Source organism: Poecile atricapillus, chromosome 8, assembly GCF_030490865.1.
Source record: "Poecile atricapillus isolate bPoeAtr1 chromosome 8, bPoeAtr1.hap1, whole genome shotgun sequence".
NCBI classification, from domain to species: domain Eukaryota; kingdom Metazoa; phylum Chordata; class Aves; order Passeriformes; family Paridae; genus Poecile; species Poecile atricapillus.
In genome coordinates this window covers 19304300-19330083 of record NC_081256.1, presented here as the reverse complement: position 1 = coordinate 19330083, position 25784 = coordinate 19304300, and the positions used below count along the sequence as shown (strand labels likewise).

General features: G+C 41.0%; 2 protein-coding genes across 12 annotated transcripts in view; one reads left to right on the top strand and one right to left on the bottom strand.

Moving 5' to 3' along the window:
• The window catches only part of ATP11B (ATPase phospholipid transporting 11B (putative)), a 69079-nt gene extending 60576 nt beyond the window's left edge, over nt 1-8503 (top strand). For 2 of the 8 annotated variants that reach the window (XR_009278155.1, XM_058844526.1), the window contains 2 exons: nt 3113-3186; nt 4683-8503. Coding sequence is in view for 3 of the 8 variants with exons in the window: in XM_058844526.1 (XP_058700509.1) it covers nt 3113-3146 (34 nt within the window). In the remaining 5 variants the exon portion in view is untranslated. The other 6 variants (XR_009278154.1, XM_058844525.1, XR_009278153.1 and 3 more) reach the window with 5 other exon arrangements.
• Nucleotides 6622-25369, bottom strand: DCUN1D1 (defective in cullin neddylation 1 domain containing 1). 4 transcript variants are annotated; one of them, XM_058844528.1, is made up of 9 exons: nt 24972-25329; nt 21553-21731; nt 16824-17040; nt 15388-15556; nt 14762-14892; nt 13179-13262; nt 10667-10749; nt 10339-10435; nt 6622-9345 (listed from the first exon to the last, which is right to left on the bottom strand). In XM_058844528.1, the coding sequence occupies exons 3-9, from the start codon at nt 16996-16998 to the stop codon at nt 9266-9268; spliced, it is 819 nt and encodes a 272-aa protein (XP_058700511.1). In that variant the 5' UTR covers nt 16999-17040; nt 21553-21731; nt 24972-25329; the 3' UTR covers nt 6622-9265. The 4 variants fall into 4 exon arrangements, with proteins under 4 accessions (XP_058700511.1, XP_058700512.1, XP_058700510.1 ...); XM_058844529.1 differs by lacking the exons at nt 21553-21731; nt 24972-25329 and adding an exon at nt 25347-25369; XM_058844527.1 differs by lacking the exon at nt 21553-21731 and having other exon boundaries at nt 24972-25328.
• Nucleotides 25370-25784: the final 415 nt, after the last annotated feature.

The following is a 25784-nucleotide window of genomic DNA, read 5'->3' as shown; positions in this document are numbered from 1 at the left end:
GATGAAACAGGTTCCTGGCTGTAGTTTTGCCTCCCCCAGGTTCAGGCAGTATGGAAGCTTCCCACGGGCACACAGCTGTGCTGGGTTTCCAGGGCTGGCTGTGTGCTCCACAGGGCTCTGCAGGAGCAGCCTCACGGTGCCTCTGTACACAGGCAGCATTCACAGCCTCCTGAGGTTAAAACTTCAGCTGCAAAATAGGCATAAAAACGTCTGCTTGTTTTAATTCACAGTGATGGAAATAGCCGTAGCTGTGTGCTAATTACAGAGCAGGCATGAATTGGCCTCTGTTTCCAAAGGTCTGAATGAACTGCAGGTACCTACATGAAATGAGTAGATTAGTCCTTTAAAGAGGTACATTTGCCTGCTCTCGTAACACTTTTATCTTTTGCTCTCATAGACTTTCTCCTCACCTCTAGAGTATAAGTTCCCAGTCAGCCAAACTTTTCTTTTATTGTTACTTTAGATCATGGAGTTCATCGGATCCCTTCTATGCCAACGACAGGAGCATCTTGACTCTCTCCACAATGGACTCAGCCACTTGCTGACAGGGACATTTTTGAATGCCTTGTGGAAGCCTTGTGGTGCTCACACAGCTGTAGCAGGTGCTGAGGCGAGCTCAGTGTCCAGCGCTGCCCTAGGAAAGCCCAGAGCACTCCTGAGTCCAGGCAGGGCTTGTCTGGCCTGCCATAATCTGCACAGCAGTCACTTCCAGGATTTTTTTAATTATATCTACAAATTGCTAAATAAGTTGGTTTTTGGGTTTTTTTAAGGAATGCTTTTACCTCTGACCATTTTATCCTTCTTCTTGCTGTATGAGCAGATTGGAATCCTACATTTAATACTTGAGATGTCCCTGTAGGGCAATGACAGAAATCTTTCTCCTCCCAAATTTGAGTGATCCAATTTGAATCAATTTGAATCTCCACAGTGAAACTTTTAAAATTTGTGTTTTTCATGATGACAACTTCCCTTTAAACACACATTCATTTTGAGCTGTTTTGCAGATGCTGTCTTTGCAGTTTGCAAATCAATTTTGTTACTTCTGTGGACAGTTACTGTATTCTGTGAGCAATCAGTTTAGTAATTTTTGAGAGTTAAATGCAATTCAAATATTTATGCTGGTGTATCAGTGGCAACGTATTAGCCATTGCTTTGAAAAACACTTAAATGTGACAAGTCAGTAATTTGGAATAAGGGATATAACAGTTCACTGTTCTCCTAAGGTACAATTCAGAAACTAGTCATCTTTTATTATACCCTGTGTGTTTTGTTAACAGTTCTGGATCCTGACATGGAAAAATTTGTTAAGAATTTGTGGATTGAGCAGAAGTCTCACTAGCATAAATTTTTTGAATTATTAATCCTTTTAAAGTTGGGGAATTTTTGCATGTTTTGTTCTTTTTCATGTATTTATATTCAGTCATGTTGTACTTTGAAGATATAATTAATGCTTAATTATCTTCGTCTATCAGAAGGATCTGAGACCTTGATGGCAATGTTTTGATACCTAAGAATGCCAATAAAAACAAATTGCACAGTTGGAGCTCTGGGTGGTGCATCCTGCAGGTGCCTCTCCTGTCCCAGACGTGTCTGCACAGTGGGGGCTGAGGAGCAGCAACATTTCACTGTTCCCTCAGCCAGGGTGGCTGAACCCCCTGCTTGTCCTGGGATGTGGGCAAGGGTGCCTTAGGATGGTGCTGTTCATTGCTGGAGACTGGAAAAGTGCTGCTGCTCCCAAGCACCCCCTTTTGTCATCTCTGACAGTGACGTCCCATCAATAACTGGAATACTCACCCTGTCGGACAGTTAAAAGTGTAAAGATCCATCTTAAAATTATCTCTGGGTAAAAACTGTAAATCTGGGCTGCTGCAAACCTGGCTGAGTGTAACTGGGCTGCTGCCAGGGGAGTGTCATCTCTCTTGTCATCCCAAATTCTCCCAAGTTCACTGAGCAAAGGAACAGGTCCCACTTTCCTGGGATCAGTTCCTCCAGATCTTCCTTACCTGTATAACAGCTCTGCTTTTCATTTTTGTGCCCATGACTTTAACTGGGATTACTTCAGCTCTCTTCTTGGAGCTTTGTTTTTGCATTAGTGCCTGGCAGCATCACTCAGACCTGAAGGTTGCAGGTATGTGGAGTTTACAAGATCTCGGTGCTCAAGGCAACATCCCTTTAGGAAAGAAATTGTTATTGCAACTTCGTTATTAAATTCGTAAGGTTTTTCCTACTGTTGTTATAGGTGAAGATCAGTCTGGGAATTAAGAAGCTTTAAAAATAAATTACAAGACAAGAAGAAACAAAATACAGCAAACTTTCCTTTTAAATAAGTGTTTCATTCAGCATTCCTAGCACATTTCTGTATCAGGATGTCAGAGTGCACTCCCCCAGCAAGTGCCCAGGGGATGAAGAAACACTAAAATTGAGCCTTGTCTTCTCATGCAGCAGGTATGAACATGTGACTAATCCCACTGCATAGAGCTAAAAACCTAGATCCAGCTGGAGAGGCAATAACCTGATTGTCATCCATCCAGTTCCCTCCAGATCTGCACTAGTAGCAAAATACACTTAGATTTCACTGACTCCTCTAACTTCCTTTGTATTTCATATCTATATTAAACCTGGGTTTAAAATAGTAATTTTCTTCCTAGTAGTTTCTCCTCCTAGGAGTTTTCATGCTGCCATGGATACCTAGGAAATACAGAATTATTTTACTACTCTAATCAGATATCTGCTGTTTAGCTGTATTTTATACCTCAACCACAGTGTTTCACTTTTCAGCAGTGCTTGTTTGTCTGTGTCAGGCTCAGCATTGTCCTGTCAGTGTGTGTGACCGTGTGCCCTCATCCATCCACGTGCTTCGTGTGTCCTGCCCTGAGACCCAGTTCATTGTGTGAGGGGAAGCAGAGGCTTTGCCATGAACCCTGCTCCAAGCATTTCCACTGGCCCAGCTCTGTAGGTGATGTATTTTGGCTTTTACCACACCAGGGTGTTGAGTAGATTTGCACAAAAGCAGCACAGTCGTGTATTTGAAGAATAATTTGCACTCATTATGTGTTTCTTTAAAACCTTCCATCTCCTCTCCTCCCTTTCCCCCTACTTTCCCTTTTCCCAGTGTTTGTAAGGTTACCGAAGAAACTTGCATTTAAACAATTCAGGAAGGACTTAAGAATCCATCCCTCGGCCAAGGTATATTTTTCTATTTGCAGTAAATATAAGTCAGTAATGTCTCATTGAGTAAGAGCATAGATGTGGTGTGTTTAAGGGCAGGTTTTTTGGTGTGACAAATACTTTGTGTGGAAGTCACTGGGGTTTTGTGTTGATGTCACAAATCTTTAAATGCTCCTATTCAAGGAAGAAAGACTTTGTGTATTTCTTTGATAGCTGAAGTGTAGGAGCCAGTTTACTGTGCCCTGAGCACGATGCAGAGTCCTTCATTAGGGAAACAGAAATACAGCTAATTCAGTGTAATGCTGGCATTCACCTCCCAGTGCAAGTGGGAACGGGTGGGGAAGGCTTTGCCATGGGGAGGAAATGTTCTATTATTTACCTTTTAGCCTTGAAATCCATAAAAGCCTGCAGTAGATGTTTGTAGTTCAAAGCAAGAGTGGTGTACACTCACTTTAACTGTGCAGTGTCCCTGAGGAAGCACCTTCTCCACAGCCACTCTCGAATGGGATCGTGTTCTCTGCAGGTCAGTTCTGCCTCTGGGAAAAACAGGGTTTGGTTTTGTTACTTAGGAAAACAATTTTAGTTGCCAAACTCATGCTTTTAAGAGGATGCAGTGGAAAAAAAACTTGGGATGTTCAGAATTGTTTCAAAAACTAAAATGTAAATATTCTGCCTAAAAATACTCTGTATTTTTTAAAATTACTGCAGGTAAGGGGAAACAGAAGCTTCAAAGGAAGGAATGCTGAAAACTTTTTTTGTTTTCAGAGTGATTTGAGAAAAGCTTATGCAACTTAGAATGCATATTAAGCACCTATAATTTCTTACTGAAAATATTTGGTAATACTTTTAAACTTTTTTTTTTTATTATAGTGTAACTCCTATACTGGAATAAAATACCATTTTCTAGTGCTAGAAGTGTCTCAAAGCTGCAGCCTAAATAATTTTTCATAGTTCTATCTGGTATTGCTATACTTCTAAATATTTGTGATTTTAGTGAAAGTGTCCAAAAGTGCTCAAGCAAAAAAGGTGCTTTTGAAGCCCTTATTTCAAGGTTCTCAGTTTTTTGTTTTTGTTTTTGTTTTTTTTGTGTGTGTGTGTGTGTGTAGAATCTCTAATAATTCACCGTTGTCACTGCCACTGTTTTTTTACACAGATTGTTACACACATGTCACTGCTCAAAGGAGCCGTTCCTAGAGCTGGGCAAACCTTTCACCAGGGACTCATTTCAGCCTTTATCTTGTTCCTAAATTATTTCCCAGCCAGACTCTCTCCTTTGCAGCTCTGGGCTGGGATTTTTTCTGCAGCTATTTCTATTGTTGGTTGTTTTGCACGTTCCTTGCTGCTGTAGTTTGTTTCCAGTGGCACGGTTTGGTTTCTGCTCTGGGAACGCCTCGGTTTGGAGCAGGAGCAGGGCGGGGGTGCTGGGGATGCTCGCGGCTCTGTCCGCTCCTGAGGCGCATTTGCAGCGGGACGTGCCAGGCTCCTGCTCCCCATGGATTTCTCTCTCCCTTCAGCTCAGTGCTGCTCCAGGCCCGTCAGGACTCGCTCGGAGCCGTGTGTGCTGCCCCGGCCGCCTGGTGCTCCTTAGGGGACGTTGTTGTTGTCACCGCCCGGCTCCGGCTGAGCCCCTCCGGGGCCCGAGGGGTGAAGAGCTCTCGGGACAGCGGGGACAGAACCGCGCTGCTCCGGGAGGCACCGAGCGAGGCTTGCCTGAAAGAGACCCCGGCAGGCACCGCCATGGCCTGCGGGTTTAGCTGGCTCTCCTCAGCAGCAGGTTCTGACCCTTTTTACATTTTGACAACAGGACAAAAGATGAGCTGTGGAGCACGAAGTTGAAAATGGTTATAAATGAGGTGCACCTTGCTGCAGGAGGATGTTACTTGTATCTCAAAGAATATATTTTTACAATTCCTATTTGCAGTCCCCGTGACAGATTTCAGGTTTTATGCATACGAAAATAACAAATCATCATCTAGACTCCTGTTTTTTCACTGAAATGGGATTGAGCTTGTTTCTTTGAAGAAAAAAACTGTAACGGTCTCATCTCTGCAAGAAGTACCTTTCAAAAGATGTTGATCCTTAATTTTAGGGAGATTAGGGGCACTGCCCACTGGAAATGAGCAATAAGTAATACAAAGAATTTTGGACCTCTGACACTGTGGCTGCCTGATGTTATTTTTGCTCCTCTGACAGCGAGGCCATGTGCTTGTTCCTTGTACAGCTTGGTCAGTAGTTGTTTTGAAAATGGTTTATGAAAATTATATTTATTAAATAAAACTTTCACTTCTAGCTGAGTCATTGTTTTAATTATGTAAGTGGTGGAGGAAAAGGCAGCAAAGCCAACCTTGCTGCACTCTGGCCCAGGAAGTCATGAGCAGGGCTGGAGAGAAGGTACCAGCAAGATAAAGAAAACAAACCTGGGCCTGTCCCCACACAATTTTTACAGCCCTCTCATCTCTCACCCTCTCAGGTTCCTTGCCTTAATTTTATTTATCCCTCAGACTCCTGCCAGTTGTCCTTTGAACACTGTAAAAGGCTTGAACTGTTACATTCCAAAAACACAAAATTGAGTGTAAAAAAGAAATGGTTGCAGTTTCATGCAAACATTCAAATTGCATTTGGGCAGCTTTTGCTGGCCCAGAACTTCCAGAAGCTGGGTGTTGAGTTCTCTACCAGTTTAAATGGTCAGACTTGGGCCTGAGGTACAGGTGCCTATTTTTTAGGAGAAAAACTCTTGGTGTTTATTTCTGCAGATACTTCTACACGTTGGTACTAAAACAGCTCCATAGTTACAAAGCTAAGGCCTATTTTTGATAGATGAAATTTTAATTACATCAAGTATTTAATGGTGTGGTTAACTGCTGGAGAGCTCAGAGACCTGAAGGGCATCACTGGTTTCTGTTTAAAAGCCAACCCAGTCAATTAACCATCCTCAAATAAAATCTACAGAGACTTTGGGCAACATTGTTTAAATAAAAGTGTGAATGACAAAAGTTTATTAAATGCATTCTTTAAAAAATGGTATCTTTCTTAAATAAGGATGTCCCAGTACGGATTTCATTGTAAAACAGTTTTGAGGCAAGTCATAAGTTACTTATTAACAGGTTGATAATAAGAAGTGGCTTTACTGCTGTACTTGAGGCATATCTGAAGCACTGCAGTGTGTGTGGTGTCTTCCTTCACATGCTGGGCCATGGCTGTGCCAAGGGCTGGGACAATCAGCTCCAGGTGGGACTTGGAAACATTGGGAACAAACAACAGGCAAGGTGCAGGAGCAGTTTTTAGTTTGGTTTTTTTTTTCCACCCCAAAAGAAAGACTTGCCCTGAACTGTATTTTATGCAGAACACACATATTCCATGCTTTTTTTTTTTTCCCCTCCCCACTCCCTAAAAACACATTCCAGAAACAGGCTTTACAAATAATACACTGAAACAATGCAGTACAAACCTCAGTCATGGCAATTTCACTGGAGCTTTATTGCCTCTGTTGGTAATGAGAGGGATTGTAAGAAGTTACATTTTGAACTTACAGAGATATGCAAATGATGGGTTTTTACTAAATATAATCTCAAGATTAAGTGTTTTATATCAGGGCACTTCTAATTTTGTACATATTTTAATGTATAAAAACAGTTTACAAACTTGACGTTTGCCTTCTTTTTTTTTTCCTTGACATTTGGCAAAATTAAATTGATCCATTTGCAGGGAGATCATCAAATTGAAGACATAAGCACTTACGAATTAAAGCAATCCATGTAAGCAACTGGCTGCATTCTTAAAAAAAAAACAAAAACAGAAAAACAAAAAACCCCACACATATATGAAGGAAAAAACCACATGGCCACATCCAAGCACATTTCAGTACAAAATATTCCCTGTAATCAGGCATTTTGTCCTTGCAACAACACCCTGTTAATATTTCTTTCAACTTCAGTCATTTTGAAAAACTTTTAAGATGCCATGATAGCACAAATAACCCTTTTCTGCAACATAATTAGTCAAAGTTTTTATGTATTTCTTTATAATTACACAGTAATTATAAGCATGTAGTACCAAACTGATGACAACACTATTTTGTTGGAAAGATCTCGCATTCAAAAGGAAGAGTCTCTAAAACACCACGGCATTTTGCCACTGCCCAATGCCAGACTTTTTTGAGGGACAAGTCTGCACTGGGATGAAAAGCAAGTCAGTTCTCCTCTCCAAACACAGCATACTTGAACTAATCAATCTGAAACAGTACCAAAACCCTCAAGACAGAAAACAGCACGCAGAGATAACCTTGTCGAGCTTTTTTTTCCACCCCACCCACCCCCATAATTTCAAGTCCCCATTTTTATTTACACAAAACTGAGAAAGGAAATACTGAAAGCAGCAAAACACACAGTTTTTGGCATAGCCAATTCCAGTAGCTGGAGAAAGTCTGCAACGTTTTTGAGGAACTGTATTTTTGGAATAAATGCACAACTGGATTTGCCAAAAGGGCACTGCTGTAAGGGGAGCCAGCCTTAAGGTCAACTGCACAGAGTACAAATAAAAATTTTAGCTGTTTAATAGTCAATTTTTCCCTAAAATACTTTTAGCATCTGCATAAAATTGTGCTACAGTCTAGTGCAAGTACCAACGACTCATCTCAAAAATAACTCTGGCCTTAACAGGGCGCTATTTAGAGGGTGGGCTTAAACCCCCTCTTCCCACTTGTAAGTATGGTCTGTCTCCTCTCCTGGAGCTTGTTCTTGCCAGCATGTTTTCCAGAGCAGGATTTATCAAATCCCTTCACAAGTAACTCAGTGAGGAGTAAAAGACCATAAAAGCAGCTAAACAGCTCTTGTATTATTAAAGAATTGCATCTGATAAAACCTGCTTTGATCCAAATGAAGTGACTTAGTCAAACGCAGCAAGACAAAAGTAGTGATCCACAAAATAATTTAAACAACAAAGCCAGTGTAGTAGTTTCTATCTGATCTGTGCTTGTTTGGGAAAGCTTTACTCTTAATTTCTGTGTTTGGCTACCACAGTGATATGTCAATTTAAGGAAAACTCAGCAAAATAATTTAGAAAAGGGTGTCATCCATAATGGCAGTACCTCTATGTTATGAAGATTTAACTTACCAGGATAATGGTTTCAAAACCCAGATTCACAACAATCTTACCAGCTTCTTGTACAACAGGGCCATTTCCTTCGTCACACCTCAGCCATAAAAGTCACATATCTCAATTTAAAATACTGTATTGTGTAGCAAACAGTTAAGACACAAATTCAGTATATTCAAGTGTTTGATTTCCACAGAAATGAAAAACCTTTCTTTGACAGACAGATAAGCATTTCAAAACTGTAATGAAATCTGATTTCTCAGAGAGTAGCCTAGAGAACGCTGGGTTCTGTGAGGACACAGCTCGGCCCACGGGGGGGAAGTGCTCGAGTTGTGTCGTCCCCCAGCTGTCCCCAGAGCAGCTGAGCCACCAGGAAACCTCAGCCAGGGACCCCCAGTCAACAGCCCTGGGGCTCCTTGGCCATTCCTGTCACTGCTGTGACCAGAGACTCAAACTCGGACGACACCTGCACTTTTCCAGAAAAGAAAAAAACTCGGACCCAGTACACTTAAATATATCACTCTTGCAGGAAGTGCTATCAGTACAGTCTTTGCAACTAGCCCCAAGTGTATATTTAAGGATTCTTTTAAAAATTGTTTTGATGTTGATCTGTATAATTCAGATGCCATACAACAGTTGTCTGATGATGACCAGCGTTGTGCTTTATGTGAAATCAGAAACCTCAAAATAATTATAAAGCTTCTAGGACTTATGGGAGATGAAACTAGGGTGATCCACCAACAAAAAATAAATCCATGATGAAATCCACAGTGTTGGAATTTTAACGGGCAAGAGTGGTCCAGACTAGAAGAAAAGCCCAAACCACCAGTAGAAGAATGAAATATGATATGGTCCAAGATGTATCCTTAAAGGTTTGTCTCAACCCTCAGCCATATTGTGAGGATTGATCTTCAGTTCAGTCCAGCCAGCAGAAATTGACTGTGCAATTTTCCATTTCAGGTATTTGTACAGACTATGTACACTCTAGAAGGGTCCTTTAATGCTACACTGTCGTACTTTTTGTCCCAGCAATTTGAGGGCGTGCAAATTCCACAAAGTCATCAATAAGAACTGGCCATGCCCCTAAAAGAGGAAAACACCAGAATGTAAAAACTTGGTTCAACAAGGTCTTCTTTCACAAGCTTCATATCCAGACAAGCTATTTGCTTTCCAGTATTCAACTAGACAGAGTTTGAAGCAAAAAAAAAAAAATAATTTATTTTCCTACTTGAAATTCAAGAGCCAAATAAAGATTTCTGCTTCCTTTAAAGCCAGTTAATACACATCACTTTCAAGGGTTATCTTCCAGACAAAAACAAAAAACTGACCAAAATCCCAACTCAAAACTGACGAGGGAATGAATGAGGACAGTCCATAATTACTAAATAAAGTTGAAGAAGTTTGCTGCCCTCTGCTCTGGAGGTATCACAAGTTTAGTTTCCCCCCTGACTGAACTGATGTGCTGCCAAGGGCTGAGGGTAATCAGCTGTTCTTGGCTGAACATGGACTGGTAGAGGAAAGATTGATACAAAAGTTTACAAGAAATACATTTGGTAGGAAGTGAGTTCTGTTCAGCAGCCTCTGAGTGCTGCCAGCTTCACTTCTATGTCAAAACACGTCCAAGCCTCACATAAACTGAAGCAACCAGACTTAAAAACATTCTCAGCTATGAAATGCAATAACCAGAGGACCCTACACAGAGCTGCACAAACCATGGATCAGTTACTTGGATGAAGAAGCCAAGAACTGCACCACCAGAGAATCTGTGGGTTTTAAATGGACATATAGCAGAGCTTGTCTCAGTAAGAAAGAATTTGGGGTTGTCTCAGTAAGAAAGAATTTGTGTCTGAGCTTAGAACAAAAAAAGAAAATGGATTCCATGGAAGCTTCAGCATTTCTCTTTTAAAACATCGGTAACAGAGATGATTACAACATGCATTAAAGCAGCTCCAACTGGACTTCAGATCATCAGTAATACTCTAATGGAGCTGTTTCTGAGATTGTGCCAAAGCAGATGCACAGTAATAAATGTAATATAAAACATAGAAATTAATGAGAGAAAATGGCAATGTTTACCTTCCTCGTCATAGTTAGACATATCATCTGCTATCATTGTACTAAAGTCTAGAAGAAGGTTCCAGGTATCCTTAGGAATTGATCTTTTATGATGTTCCTGTTTGGAGAGGTGGAAAATATATATTTTAAAAAAAAAAACCTTATTATACATTCATTTTTACTGTCTCAGACACATCCATATTCCCAAAACATATTTATCTTGTACACACTATGACTATCTGGGATTTAGGTCAAGACAGTCTATTTCATCTACTCAATAACTTAAACATGTTTATCTTCCAAGTTCTGAAAATACTGCAGTCCAGCTTATGTAAAGGTTTAAACTTACCAACAAAAATTTGTTCCACAAGTCTAGAAATTTAAATCTTCCATTAAGTACTAAATTCCAGTAGGCAATGGCCATTTCTAAATCTGTAATATTAAAATATATTACTTTTAGAGATATACATATCAAATATATAATCTCTACAAGTATCTAACACCAGGATGAACCATGTACCCATAAGTCTGAAAAGATTAAACTAATGCAAATATACTCACAGATCCTTTACAAAAAGGCAACCATAAAAAAAGTGTTACACACATATTTTATATTTTACAGAACTGAAAATTGCCCATATTAATATCCAACATAGCCAGAACCCCCCAGGACATTTCATATGCCTTTTGCTATCTAACAATAGTAAAAAGTCAGCAAAACATTTTCAGTTAAAGATGCTATTGGCTTGAAAAGAAAATTTGTAGTATTTGGTACTGAGACTTTTTTTTTTTAATATATAAAATACAATTTAGATAAAAGCAACTTCTAATGATTTCATTTTTAGAGCAACCTTATTACAGGTGCTGCCCTTGTAACAAGGCTTTTGTCAAGTGCTCATTTCTGCAATCAAGATTTCCTTTAGAAAAAGAATCTTTGGGTAGTGTCCCTAAGCAGACAGAAGATAGCTGGTTCATCTGTTTGTGGTGTTGTTTTGGCTGAGTTTTCGCTTTTGTTTGGGTTTTTTTTTGTTGGTGGTTTGGGATAGTTTTTGGCTGTTTTGGTTTGGGATTTTTTTCCTTTTGTTCATTGGAAATTTTTTCATTGCTTTTTGTGGTGGGCTGGCTTTTTTTTTTCCTTCTTCTTTCAAAGCATCCTGTTAAATTCCTGTTTGTTTGGAATGAGTGAAGCCTGACCTGACACATTGGAGAGGAGCCCCCTCGTTGTCAGAGCTGCTGGAGTGCAGCAGCTCCCAAAAAACCCCAGCTGGTCTGGATGGAGGGGAAGGACAGAGCCAGCTCCCCCATCCCTGGGAGTGCCAAAGGCTGAACCACCAGGAGGGGCACACAGGAGCTTGTGAGCACATAAAAGACATTTGGAACACACAACTCTGCCCAGGATCACCAGGAATTACCAGGGAACTGCTCAGTGCTGCAGCACCAAACACCACTCACTGTGAATTACCAAATTCAGTGTCCTCAGCCACAGGATATCACACAGTGACCGCAAAAGGGTGCCTAGGTAAGTGGCCTCTTTTTAACAAAAGCTCTTATATATTTGGCAATCTAGAAAATTTCTTCTATAAATAATTCCTTTGTGGAAGGGGGAGAAGGCACAGCATCAACTGCACACTTCAGGAAAGAAAGAAAAAAACCCACACCAATAACCCAAGAACTGCACTCCCTCCCTTCCCCCAGGATGTCCAAATATTTAAAAGAACCCAGGGAGGTAGATCTTGGAGGTGAAACCAACAGCAAACAACGCCAAGTATGAAATCTGCATTGCTGGAGGGAAAATAGGAGCTGATGGGGGGTTCTGAATTGTTTAGCATCTGATATTAAAAATTCTGCAACAGCAGAGTCACATTATAATACCTCCTGACCAAAGTAGAGAATAAAATTTGTGAAGGATTTTCCAGCAGCTGCAAAGAGGTTTGATTTCAGACTAAAGTGTGAGTTTGAATCTCAAGAAGCAGAGACAAATTAGACAGAAGTCACTACTCCTCAGTAAATAAAGCTGTATCTGAAAATGGCAACTCATTCAAGACTGTAGAGGCTCAAAATCTCTCTAACAGGAGATTCAGGCACAAAAACAGGCATTTTAGCTTTCAGCTAAACTACTGCCTTTCTAAAATTTAACAGATACAAACTTCAGAAGAAGCTGATCAGTTCCTCAAGGAAACAGATAAAAAAATAAGTTTTATTTACTTGTGCTGCATTAATGGTGTGCATTCAAAAAGGCAAGGTCATCAAGTCACTGCATTTTACAGTGGTTTGAAAACAATCACTAAACCAACTGTGCATTCTGACATTTTTACACAATTTAAAGATAATTCTTGTGGGTAAGCAAAGGCTGTTAAATGCTAAATCTCAGGATGCTGCAACCTCAAACTCAATGTATGAGTCCAAACATGTAAAGCATGATGACATAATGCCTTGGGACCAACTACATTTTAAAAAGAAATTATATGAAATAACAAAACTGGAAAGTAAAGATATAATTTTAGATTTCTGTAAGTGTGAGAATGAAATCCTCCTGGATCAAATATATGAGCCTCAAAATACATCCTCCATTTTGAATTTTATCCAGAGAGATGCAAGAGAAGCAAGCAATGTTTGAGATGAACACCATCTACAGGGTATTCTCCAATGAGATGCAAATATCACAAGAACTTTTCAGACACCCACAGTACTTACACAGTAGTAAGAAATTATGCAGAAGAAATATATTTCCAGAACTGTGCCTGAACTACTGCACAATGTTTGCAAGATTAGAGGCCAATATACATTAAAATCAATTTGCAAGTTCCTACAAGCAGTTATTTAGACACACCAAAATTAATTGCCTAACTAGCAGCACTTACTTTGCAGCTCTGTACTTCTCCAAGTGTTCTTTTGCTCCAGGGTTTCCAGAATTATTCTTCCCTGTTCTAAATTCATGCCTAGAACTGTGTATTTATGAGCACCAAAAGGGCTGGTAAGCATCCAGACTTTAAGCTCAGTTCTACATCACTTCCAGATCCAGACTTAAAAACAAAAACAATTAAAAAACCTATCTTACACTATGTATATGCTATATGGATATCAGAAAACTATACTTATCTGCCACTGCTAGAGCTTAACCTGCACGAAGAAGCTTTATGATGAATGAGAAATAAAGCAAATTAATCAGTTTTCCTGGGAAATTAATCCCAAAATTCAGTTGCTGTTCACATTTTCTTTGTTGTAGCAGCCTAAAAAATTTATTATGACTTTCCACAAGAAATACGAATCAGCCTATTCATTTATTTGCATGATTCAGAAATGTCTACAAGCATGCACAAGTATTTTCAGACAGTATAGCAGCACTTTTAGCTCCTTTGGATACAATAAAATTCACAATCCACTGAAAACAACAAACAAGATACTGCAAGATGTCGAAGGAGGACATAGAGTTTTTGCTTATTTACTTATTTTTCAGCACTCATTTTAAGCCAAAAGTTGGTCTGTACATAAAAGCCGATAAAACTAAAGCAGAAAGCTCATCTTTACACACCCTGGGAATGCAAAGCTGTCCAGTTTAGAGCATTTTCATTACTGAGAAAAACAAATTCACAAGCTGCCATGGAAGAACCTACCAGCCTTCCCATATTTTATTACTCCGCAAAACCAGAACAATTAAGTTACAGGATCATGAAATGTTAGTTATGGCTAATAGCCAAATCATACTATAGAGAAATGAATGTACATTTGGGCTGTTGAACATCACTGCTCAAAATAAATTTTTATTCCCTCATTTTTGTTGTTTTGAATAGACAGAGATACAGTTTGTTCCTTTAATTCCATCCAAACTGCAGTGTGCTGAAATTATTTTTAAAAAGTTATTTTTCCACTCCACCTGTTACACCAACCAAAGCCACACTCAGCGTGTAAACTCTGAAATAATAACAAAAAAGCCTTCAGTGAGGTAAGGGAGGAAAATCTCTGTAGGAAGGCACCAGCAGGCATCAGGCCCAGAACAAAGGAATCCATGTCTAACATTCCAATTCTGTCCTGCTAAGACATTTGCAAGCATGGTGTAACAAGGGACTTTACAAATGTGCTTACACAAAAAATGGTTTTACAGCTTCAATTTATCCTAAAAGTAAAAATTCAATTAATCTGTTCAGTGCTGCAAATTCTAAGTGGTGTAATTATGTCTTTAATATAAGACCATAATCCATTGTGCTTACTGAGAACTCGATTCACTCTGAGTGAAAGAATAAACTCTCATAAAATTCTGTAGCCTTTATTAATAATCAATTTGAATACCTTAAATTGACAACTATCTTTCAAAACACAGATATGTATTTCATCCCAAGGGTGATTATCTTTCAGATTCATTGGATCACAATAATACATTCATTTACTGTTTTAATTAGTCATTTCCAATATTTATGAAAAAATGCTTATGAATTAGAATACATACCTAAACCTTTCTGTCCCGGGTTCTTTGCAAAGTTGAAAGTAAATTGATAAAAATCCTTAAATCTTCCTGGCTCTTTTAATTCTTGTTCCATTTTAGGAATCTGGGCCTTCAGTTTTTCTATGCTGTCACATCTGCATTTTAAAAAGCACTTTTGTTTGTTTGATTATTCATTTTGATATAAAAACATGAGTTAATCAAGAATTTATAAACTATTTGTAGAATACAATACGACTATCAAAACAGAATTCATCAAATCACTTTAATGAGTCTACAACTCTACAAGAATTTCATTTATTTGTTCTTTCTTCACATTGCATTTGCACATATACCTGATACATCAGCTTCTACAATCCACAATTTTTTTAGGAAAATGTGATAAAGATTCCTGCACTCTCACAAGGCAGAGAAATCCCAGGTGTGCCCAACATCCCTGAGCCACCTGCCAGAGCAGCTTTGTGCCAACCACCACACAATGCTCACACAGCCAAAGCAGGGCTTTGTTTTTGCAGAGGCAGACGAGTGATGCTGGGCTCTGAAATGTCTCAGAAAGGACACCAGGAATGGGAATGCCCCAAAACAGGACCCTGGATCACGCTGTCACCATCTAACACTCAGTGAGCACTTACCCCAGCTCAGTCATTCCATCCATGAATTCCAGCTTTGAAAATTCACACTGTGTTGCAGCCCGGAATTTCCATGCGATGATGAGTACAGTGATGCTGGCTGGGTCAAGAGCTAGGTCATCACAGAACTGCTGAATTCCATCTATACCAATCTTATTTTCATCTTGAGGATCTTTGGGACATGAAAGTAAGTATCAAGAAAAACAGGTATTTGAAAAAGCTAATTTGTTCAACAAGTATATTTAAGACAAAGAAACATTTTCAATAAGCCATTTTTGGGATCAGCCCTTATAAAGAGTATTTTCAAAACAAAGTTAAATGAGTGCTCCCAATGGTTAAGCTTTAACAATTGAGGCAGTTACTGCAATACAGCCTCCCATACAATGAAGCTCATGTTATTTTCATTGAGAGACAAAAGCACCACAAACATTTGTTTTTTGCCTAATAATATGCAGGATCTTCTGACTCATTCCCTACAGAGCACAGTGATTCTCTCCCCCCAGCACTCAAATATTGGCCCCTTTGGTCAGACTGATGAGCTGTGTTCCATTAGGAGCCATTCTGCAGTGTTCATTTCCAAGCTGTACCAACACCCAAATGTGCCCATCCATGGCTACCCCAAGAGTAGATTTAAGCATTTCCTGGCACACGTGAGGTTTCCAGCATGCAGGAGGTTGGACACAGTAACCTCCAGGGGGAAATTACGCTGCCCCCTTAGATTCCAAGTCAGCCAGGCCAACTCCTCTTTTCACAAAGGAATCAACATCTGGTCTGGAAGTGAGATGCTCACATTTCAACTGCGCTAACAAAGATCCACTAACGCAAGCCAACACAGACTTCACAAAAACGGTATTTGGATTATACATATAAAACACAGGAAAACAGACAGAAAACAGAGCATTCATTTTTACATTAAGTGCTAAAACACAGGATTTGTTCTGCTCTACTGAATCCACTTTATGTGGTAGGATATCAGTTGAACACTGGCTACCTAACACATACAGAGACTTTGTTTTCTTTTACAGTCTGTTTGTAACTACATGATAATAAGAACAAGCTGAATAAAAACCAAGGTAGAACCCATCCCTAGTACGCAACCTCTTCCTTTGTCAGGATCAAGTCCTGTGTGATGTGCCTTCCCCAGGAGAGTTACCTAAAATCCTCATTAACCATTACAATTACTCACTATACACACAATTCCAGCTCAGACCTTAATGTCCCATAAATGTAGATACATTCACAGCACATAAAGTAACTGCATGTAATCCTTGTGAAGCATAAACTTACCTTATTTCCCTTCTAATTTGTCTTGTTAGTACAGAAAAACAAAGCTGGAAGATTCAGTTAAGATTTCCCAGCACAAGAGCACAGCATCACCAATACACTGTAAATAAGAATTATACAAGTAGGAAATAAGCCTTAAAATTCAGGGTACTCACCTTTGTATCTGTTATATAGTTGTTCTAACTTCTTTCTGTCCAGTGATCCTTTAACACTCTCTCGTATATAAAGTTCAGGATTTTGGAAAAAGTTGTCTGTTGCAACATCTAACTTCCAGTCATTTTGAGACAGACAACTCACTGCTGTCTTTTCACTAGATTGTGTGAAGACCATAAACTGACGCACTTTATCCTTCTGTGATGATTTCAACTTGTTCTAGGGAAAACAGACAATACTGTAACTAGAAATGCCTACTGGACAAAAAAAACCACAAGTAAATAAAAACCAGTCTCTGAATGTTTTTTAAATCATTATCTTTGTAATCTTCCCAAGCAATCAGGATATTAAAGTATCTGATCAAGTCCCTCCAGAGGTGGGGCAGAGCAGGCACTGAACAGTTCAGCACCACTGAGCAGCAGGCTGGTGTCCTGGTGTCCAGTACTGCAGGACCAGGGCCACACCTGGAACAGGATCTCCTGAGGTGCCTCTTGATGGCAGCAAGGGACTAGGCTGTGTCATCCGTTTCAGGGAACTACACACTGAAACACCTTAAAGATTTCTTTTTCTTTAAAGAGAATTTTCACTTTGAAGGTTCTCAGCTCCACCTACATAATTTGCAAAACATTCCTGCGAGGAGGCATTGTCTCCATTTCACAGGTGCAGCAACCGAAGCTAAGAAAAAAAAAGGCAATTGTGCCTGAGGCAGGCGGGGGAGTGAGTAGCCAAGGTGAGAGCTCTGGAATTCCAGGCTTCCTGCCCAGACCCAGCCATCCCGCCCTGGCCTAGCCCAGAACTGAACACAAACTTGATGCTTATCAGCAGAGAGGGATTCCCAAGGATATTTCTGATGAGGAGAAGCACACTCGGGATTTCAAGGGTATGAGTTACCCAAAACTAATTGCCCATCAGGAGAAAGCAATCAGAGCTCTTGCACTACACCCAAATTCAGTTATAGTTCTACAGTTCACTAAATACAGACAAAGCAAAGACTCCCAATGTTACAACTTGGTAAATTAAAGTTCTGACAAAATTTGAAGTCAGAACTGGATTTCTTATATGGCACAAATATTTAATTTTTAGTTTACTTTGTATTCTAACCAAAACTTGTATATTCTGTTCATTATTGTAACTGTAATTTCAACAGCTCCTTCTCAGGGAATATAGAGAAAAAGGGCAAAAAAAAATCCCAAGATGTGATAAAATTCAGCCAAAGCATGAATGATTCAGGAGCAGTACATGCTTGAGCTCTTAATTCCAATGGATAATTAGCATTCAATCACATTATCATTAGAAAAAAAACTAATGCTTCAGAACACAAATTCATCTGTCCTAAAAGTCAGGATCAGTCTTCTGTGTCTTGATGAGTAGTGTGAACGCTTTTGTTTGTAAGAACAGTTAAATTACCAGCTTCAGAGTTACACCATTGAAAAAAAAATACAAGAGCATCACATTTGGTTTAAACTGATACCCACATAATATACTAAATAGAACAATACCCTTAGCATAAGTATCCTTTAATAAAAATAATCCCCCCAAACCAAAACCACTCTGTATCTACAGCACTTAACTGAAGCCAAAACGTTAGCTCAGGTTGCAGACTTCAAACAGTGACATTAGTTAGGCTATACCATTTTAAAATCTATAATGTGTTGCTGCTTTATCTCAATCTCTTGACCAAGTTTGTCACACTGGACGTCTGCCTACAAACACATTTCTGAAACAGATTTTCAGACGCGGTTCCAGGTAAAGGCGAAGTCACCAGAGCAGCTCCTGTGCACCCACCTGTCCATGCTTGGCTCCACAGCAGACATCCAACACCCTGCACTACTGAGCTCACACTTCCACAAAAATCAATTACACTGACAAAGCCATGTGCAATGACTTTCAGGAATGACTAATGGATTTTAGTTGCAGCATTTTAAAATGTATTGTAAACTCAGATATATGAAAACAAACCAGTGAATGAAATCCCAAATGAAGATGAAACAATCCCAAATGAAGATGAAACAATCCCAAATTTAATTTTCTCTATCAATTACCAGCTGCTTCTAATCAGTTCCACACAGCCAGACTGCTGCATCACCACAGACTCAGCTGCACTATAGGGCAGCCATACTTAATTACTTTAGCTTTTCCTTTCTTTTTTTCTTTTTTTTTCCATACAAAGCTGGCCTTTAATCGTCAGTATTTTGATTTTTTTAAAACATGTACACATAAGCATGCATAGCCCATTTAATTGTGAGTACTCTGTAAAACCTCAGGAGGCTTTGTTCTGCCCTGCTCCTGCAAGGGTAAACTCCAAAAGCAGTGACATTCCACAAAAAGTCAAGGAACAGGTTTAACTAGGCTTTACCATGGATGCCCAGGACCACAAAAGGTGGCGTGTTCTGCATCTTTTCACGTAACAGTGCAATTTATTAGATCAACAACTTGCAGCTTAAATGCCTCTTACGATAAAATTTAAATTCTACATGAGATTTTCCTATGCTTGGGGCTCCCTGATAGTAGCAACATAAAACCTTTTTAAAAGAAGATCAAAATTGCAAAGAATCAAGCAGCTAATTACGTTAATCAGTACAATATTCAGTAAGGCATAAGATGCAATAAATCACACTGTTCAGCCACAACTTTTTCTTGAATAATCATACTTTTCTTGGTAAAATAGGAGTTTATTTTTAGTGAAGAAGTGCCAAAGTCGCCTTTTTCTATTTGATGAATGCTTCTGCAGAACCTTGCCAATGTGGATAAGACACTCCACATCCTGAGTGACTGGACACTCTTTGCAGGTCTATGACAGGACAGCAGAAGATGGAATTACTGCTGAGTTTTTATTATCCTATTATAGCTCTTCTTCCAGCACATTAAAAACCCACACTTCAAGCAGGAACTTCAAGCAGGTTCCAAACCTTCTGCACTTTTAAGGGCTATTTCTAGACACTGAGCACTAATACTCTATTATTGTTTTAAGTGCAATACAGAGCAGCACATAACCTTTAATCCCACAGTCATAAGGAAACTAATACCTGACACTGAAATTGCGCTCACTGTAATGCAACACAATCCACTTAAAACATCCCAACTTTAACACAGGTTAAAAAGGAAGACAGAATTTTATTAAAAAGATACGTGTCTTGCCTATACATACAAATGAAAAACAATGGAAAGCAAATGAAACAAATTTGTACCCTTATTTCTTGGGTTAAGAGGAAAAGGAAAAATTCAGTTCTGCAAGCCTTTGATCAAGTTTGTGTGGTATCCAAGCTACCTTTCATAATAAGGATGTCTCAAGACAGATAACCTTATTTTTAAAACACAGAATAACTTCTCCAAATGAAAAGCTACATTGTGTAGATGCATGCAACTACATTCATTCTAATTAACATCTGGTTCTATAACTTTGATTTTAAAATGAAGATTTGCCTCTTATGATGAAGTAACAAATTTGAATTTTCTAATTCAACAGCCTTTCCTTGATCAGATAGTTCAGTGAAAAACTACAAATGAAAAATAAAATACTTGGACTTTTATTTTCTCAAGTATTTTTTTCTCCTAGTCTCAGGAACAAAATATGCTAGAACTTCTCTACCAACTCTGACTACACTATTGTTTTTCCTTCTGCACTGTTTTTAGTCACCCTAGATTCAAAGACAAGTTCTGCACACTGGTCATCAGCATTTTGCAGGCAGCTAATAGCCGAATGAGGGCTCCACTCTCCTGGATAATGTTCAAGGGAAACAGCACCAACCTTTGCCCCACACTGCCTCACTGGAGAGCTGAGGATCCCTACTGGAGCCCTTGGACTTGGCTCAAAGGTTCCATCCAGCCACCAGTGAGACAAGCAGGGCACGATGAGTTTTGCTGCCCAGATTTCCTTGTGGCCCCCAAGGATGGCATTCACTCAGCCACTCTTCAGTGAGCAACTGCTCTGCACCTTTCCCTTCCCAGCCACTGCTACAGATGATCCGGTTCCTTCGAGTTTCACTGCTAAGTAAAGGAATTTGAACGATGTGACATCTGTGTTTTTGTTTCAAGCAGGACTCAAAGAAAAGCCTGTTAAGTTCTCATGCATGTGACAGGTAAAAGCCTTTTCTAAAATAGTATCAACCTCCACAAAGTCTAGGCCTTTACACTGACTGCATTCAGACTTCAGCAAGAGCTGTGACTGTGGGAAGCATCCCTTCTCTTCCCAAGGACCCCGGGGATGTCAGCTCAATCCCAGAGGTTCGGAAATGCACAGAGGTTCCGACTGCCACTTCTGTCCCTTAATGCCACAGGAATGGCCAGGGGAGTTCTGCTCCTGAATCATCCCACCTTGGACCATATCCATGAAAGGAACCACAAGACACCTAAAAATGTCTGCTTTACTGCCTGTATTCAACAAACACATGGCTAAAGCTTAAAGACAAAATCATGAGTATTTTAATTTGTTTGATAAAAAAATGTTAATTACAACAAAAATCTACAAATACACAGAATTGTATCTTAACCCACAAACAGTGATGGCACACAGGTATACTACCAAAAAAATCACAAAAAAGACAAAAACAATGAAAGTAAATAGCCACAGTTTCTACATAATGTAAATAAACATGTCCTTCAACTACATTTTATTTTCCACAGCAGTTTCTCTAAGAGAGGGCACACAAAGAAAGTCAGGACATTTGTAAGCTTGTTTCAAACTGAGGTGAAATCCACTTAGCTGCAGTGGAACAGAACAAAAATACTTACAAAAGTCTGTTGAGATCTAAAATCCAAAGGAAAAATCACAACATAAAATTAAAGGTGCTTTCCACCCTCTATAATGTTCTTTTAGTGGATAGAATAATTTCAGAATTCGCATGCAGGCAGAAGGTCAATATACTGCTACCCAGAAGATTGCTGTAGATATAATGGTAATTCATGCTAACCTGGGAGGTGAAGGAAACACAAAAAATCAGGACTTTTCCAAATAAAAAAGGACAACATAGAGCAGCCAGTTGTTTAGCATTCTTAAGTCTGGTCTGGGACAAAAGCTCTATTCGTACTGTATATTTGCATTGGCCCCATAAAACATGAGTAAAATATCAAGAGTTACATAATAAATTTCACACCTTGTTCTCAGAGTAATTCATATTCTTGAATATTTTTTTTCATGGCTGTAGTTAAAAGTGATTTAAAGTATTAGTTCAAAGCGAAAGCTAGGAAAGGAAACAAAATCATGCACCATCTTGTCTAGCATTCTGACTACTTCGTCCAAAGCATAATGCCAAGGATCTAAAGTTGTACTCTGGGACAATCAAACCCCAAATATTTAATATCAACAAACTTCTACAGACATGCATATGCACCACAGATTACACATATAAACAGCTGGCCTTGCAGGATAGCTTGTTGAGTTAAACACCACATAACAATGTCATGAAGTACACTAACATTACAGGAGTCAGCGTCAGACATGAAATTCTTGTAATATTAAATTTTACAACTTCCTGTCAGCTGAGGTTTGCAGTAAGAAATTATGTATTTATCAGCACAGAAATATTTTTCAGAGAACACGAACTGGACAATGTATTAGATAATGTAAACAGAGACAAGGCTAGCACTTGGCTCTGGATAAAGATGTAGATAATCACACACTTGCCTCGATTACCACACACAGTTCTAAATTCATTAAATCATTCACAACTGTACAGACAGTGAAGATGGCTCAAAGTGAAATGGAGCTGCTTACTGCTCTGCCTTGATTCCTGGGCACACGTTTGTCCTCAGGATGAGATGAAGCAGTAACACTAACAGGGTGCTGCTCAGCCAGCTCAAATGAAGAGTGAGTAAGAGAGGCTGAGTGCTCTCAGCAGTCCAAGGAATATTGGCAGGTTGTGTCCCTTCCAGATATAGCACAAAGATGGTTCAATGGCAGGAAACCTCTGTCCTGAAGGCACAAGGCTCTGGCCATATGGACACTGGTGGGACTAAGGCAGAGCCAGCAGTGCTCAATCCGGCAGTGCTGCATGGACAGTTAGGAGCCAGGCCCCAGCTGCAGGAACCTGTGCCATGGCATTTGCTGTGCCGGACAAGCTACCTGGCCACAGCCACTGGGAGGATGAGCCAGAGCAGTTGTGTACATGGGCAGAAAAACAGGACATTGAATCTCCTGTCTCTAGATGGGCATCCTCCAATCTCCGTGAAGTCTCCCTACCTTTCCCCTAACCAGAGGATTTTAACATACCACAAGTACGGGTACAGAATCCTATACCCAGGCACTGGAAACCATTCATACCTGTATTTACTACTTCTAAAAGCTGCAGCCTGTCATTCAGTCCCACTTCAGTGCTATGTCATCCTTTCACCTGGGTGCTGCAGTCAACAAGCACAACCTGGAACACGGTTGTCTGCACAGGGCCTAACAGCTCTGCTTTATTCACATACTCCCTCCAATCTGATAAATGCCAATCTAGCAGTACAGAATTGCTACACAGAATATGTCTGCTGGTTCTTCAGTTAAGTGTTTCCAAGAAGACAGAACTCTGCTGTTTTTCACGAAAAGTTATTCTCAGAATAATGGGCCACACCATTTCTGTTATAATGTCACTTTCTACAGGATTGTTCAATTTAAATTTCTAATCTCATAGCCAGCCAATAATATATGTACATGCAAGACATCAACTGTCTATTTCATCAACTGTGTATTTATTTTGCCTATCTACATTGGATATATGGTGAGACAGCTCTAGGTGATTTTTATGGAAAAAAGTTTTCATAAAAAGTTGTGTAACGTTACTGTGTAAGCACTATTTGAGACAGTCCCAGACCTGCAGAATTACAGATTACTAAGACACCTTTACAGTCTGAACTTTACTCAGACTTCAGTCTTAAGCTCTCGTAAAAAAATACAAACGAAGATCTACATCAAACTATTCAATTAAAAATTATATTAGTTACACAGTGGCAAGTTTATTAGAGGTCTGCACACCACTTAATTTAAATGCTGGCTAACCGAATTTTTACGCCAACATAACTCCATCAATTAAAGGTGACATTGTAATTTTTTTAATATGTTTTTAACACTGCTTGTCAGAATAGTATTAACAGTAAGGATAAAATATCTTTATACCAATAAGCATACACCAGTAGATCTTAAGACTCCCTCCTACACCCTCCCTAACACTGTATCACTGCTACAGAAAAGTACTGCTTTAAATTGTACAGGTGTAGTAGCTAAAGCTGTTACAACATTTGAATACAGAGAAAGCCTGAAAGTACTACTATAAACTCTTCCCTCCGGTGCATTAAGACACTGCAAGAAACCAATGAGGGCCCCCTTAATTAAATTGAAGTAATATATTTTTCTTTTGTTTAGGCAAGCAAAACCAGTAAATGTTGTTCTAAACACTGCAGTTTCTCCCTACAAGAAGCAAGGGAGAAAGTCAGTCGATTTGGGAGTCCACAGCAAATCCTCAGCTATAAGAACAGGATTACAGAGAAAACGCAAGATAAACCTTTACAAGACCTTTACTAGGAGGACCTTTTCAAGGCCCTCCTTTACAACACTTCTATGAATAGAACCGACCAAGACCCCAGAACAATTATCCACAAATTCTTCAACATAATTGCAGCTCAAGAAGCATCAACACCCCCAAGTTCCCCTGTGAACTGACAGCACTTAATGGGCCCTGAGATGCCTGAAATCCTGAGGAAAAACTCCTAGAAGCCACTGGTTCCTGGCAGCCCCTTGCACTCCCTCTCGGTGCTGCTGCAGGCACAGGGCACAGACCGCACGGAGCTGCCCACAACACCGCCGCTGTCTCGCAGAGGTGCCTGAACCCCCACACCAGGTGCCAGCGAGCCCCTCCCCGCCGTGCGGGGCCTGGCGGGGCCCCGCGGGTCGGAGGCCTGGGCGGGATCCCCGCGCCCCCCGCTTAGGCCCCTGCCCGGAGCAGCCCCTGCAGCCCGCCCTGCGGCCCCGGCCCGGGCCCCACACGCCGGCCCTGCCGTGCCCGGCAGGAGGACAAGCAGTTCCCGGGCCAGCACATCGTGCCCGGCTGCGGAGCCCCCGACACCGGCCCTTCGGCCGCTCCCGGACACCCAGCGCGCCACGACCAGGCCGCGCTGCCCCTGTCCGGCCCCGAGGCGCCGCGCCGGGTCCAGAGGGGCCCCGGGCGGCCGCTCACCATGGTGGGGGCTGTGCGGGCCTCTCCCCTCCCGGCTCGGGCGGACACTGAGGGCGGCGGCGGCGGCGCTTCCTCCGGCGGCGGCGGCGGCTCCCGGCTCCTCACGGGCCCTTCCGCCGCCTTCCCCCGCTCATGCGCAGTGCGGGGAGCCGGGAGCCCTCACGGGGGGCGGCCCCGGCCCGCGGTCCCCGGGAGAGGCCGCGGCGAGCGCCTCTCGATCGGCGCTGAGGGCGCGGCGAGCACCGGGAGGGGGGCTCGGCCCGAGCAGGGAAGGGAGGGGAAAGTCTCCCCCAGCCTCCTGGAGGCTGTTACGGGGTGGGCGCGGAGGGGATGCGGCGGGGCAGGCGGGGGTGCGGGGTAGCAGCGGCTCCTCACCCCGGGACCCGCTGTTCTGTGTGTTCCTGTTTCGTCAATATCAAAAGGTCAAACACTTCGAGCGCCCGGTGTGAGCGCCAGGGTGGTGTGGCCGCCGTGCCCGGGGGCCTGAACGGGGGAACGGCGAGGTGGGAAAACCTCCCAGGCTTTCCAGGACGGATTCGCAAAGAGGCAAAATCCTTTGCTGAGCAGCCACGGAGACCTGGGGAAGTTGAAGTCTCGGGGTAGCAGCTTTACAGAGGAGCACCTCCACACCTGTAAGATTTCCCTGATTTCCCGGCTCCAGGCTGTGATCCCCTTCGGGTAGCTGTGGACAGATGTAGCTCTTCCTGCAGTAGCATAGCTGTACTAGCAAATGGGGCCGCAGTGGTTAGATCACGGTTTGTACCACTATTCCAGACAGTTGTTTTTTCCCAGGAAAGCTTACTCTACCTACTG

Coding starts and splice junctions, on each gene's coding strand:
- DCUN1D1 (XM_058844527.1), bottom strand. Junction 10,436..10,666: donor TGTGGAACAAATTTTTGTTG/GTAAGTTTAAAC, acceptor CTCTCCAAACAG/GAACATCATAAAAGATCAAT. Junction 9,346..10,338: donor GTCTAACTATGACGAGGAAG/GTAAACATTGCC, acceptor TTCCTCTTTTAG/GGGCATGGCCAGTTCTTATT.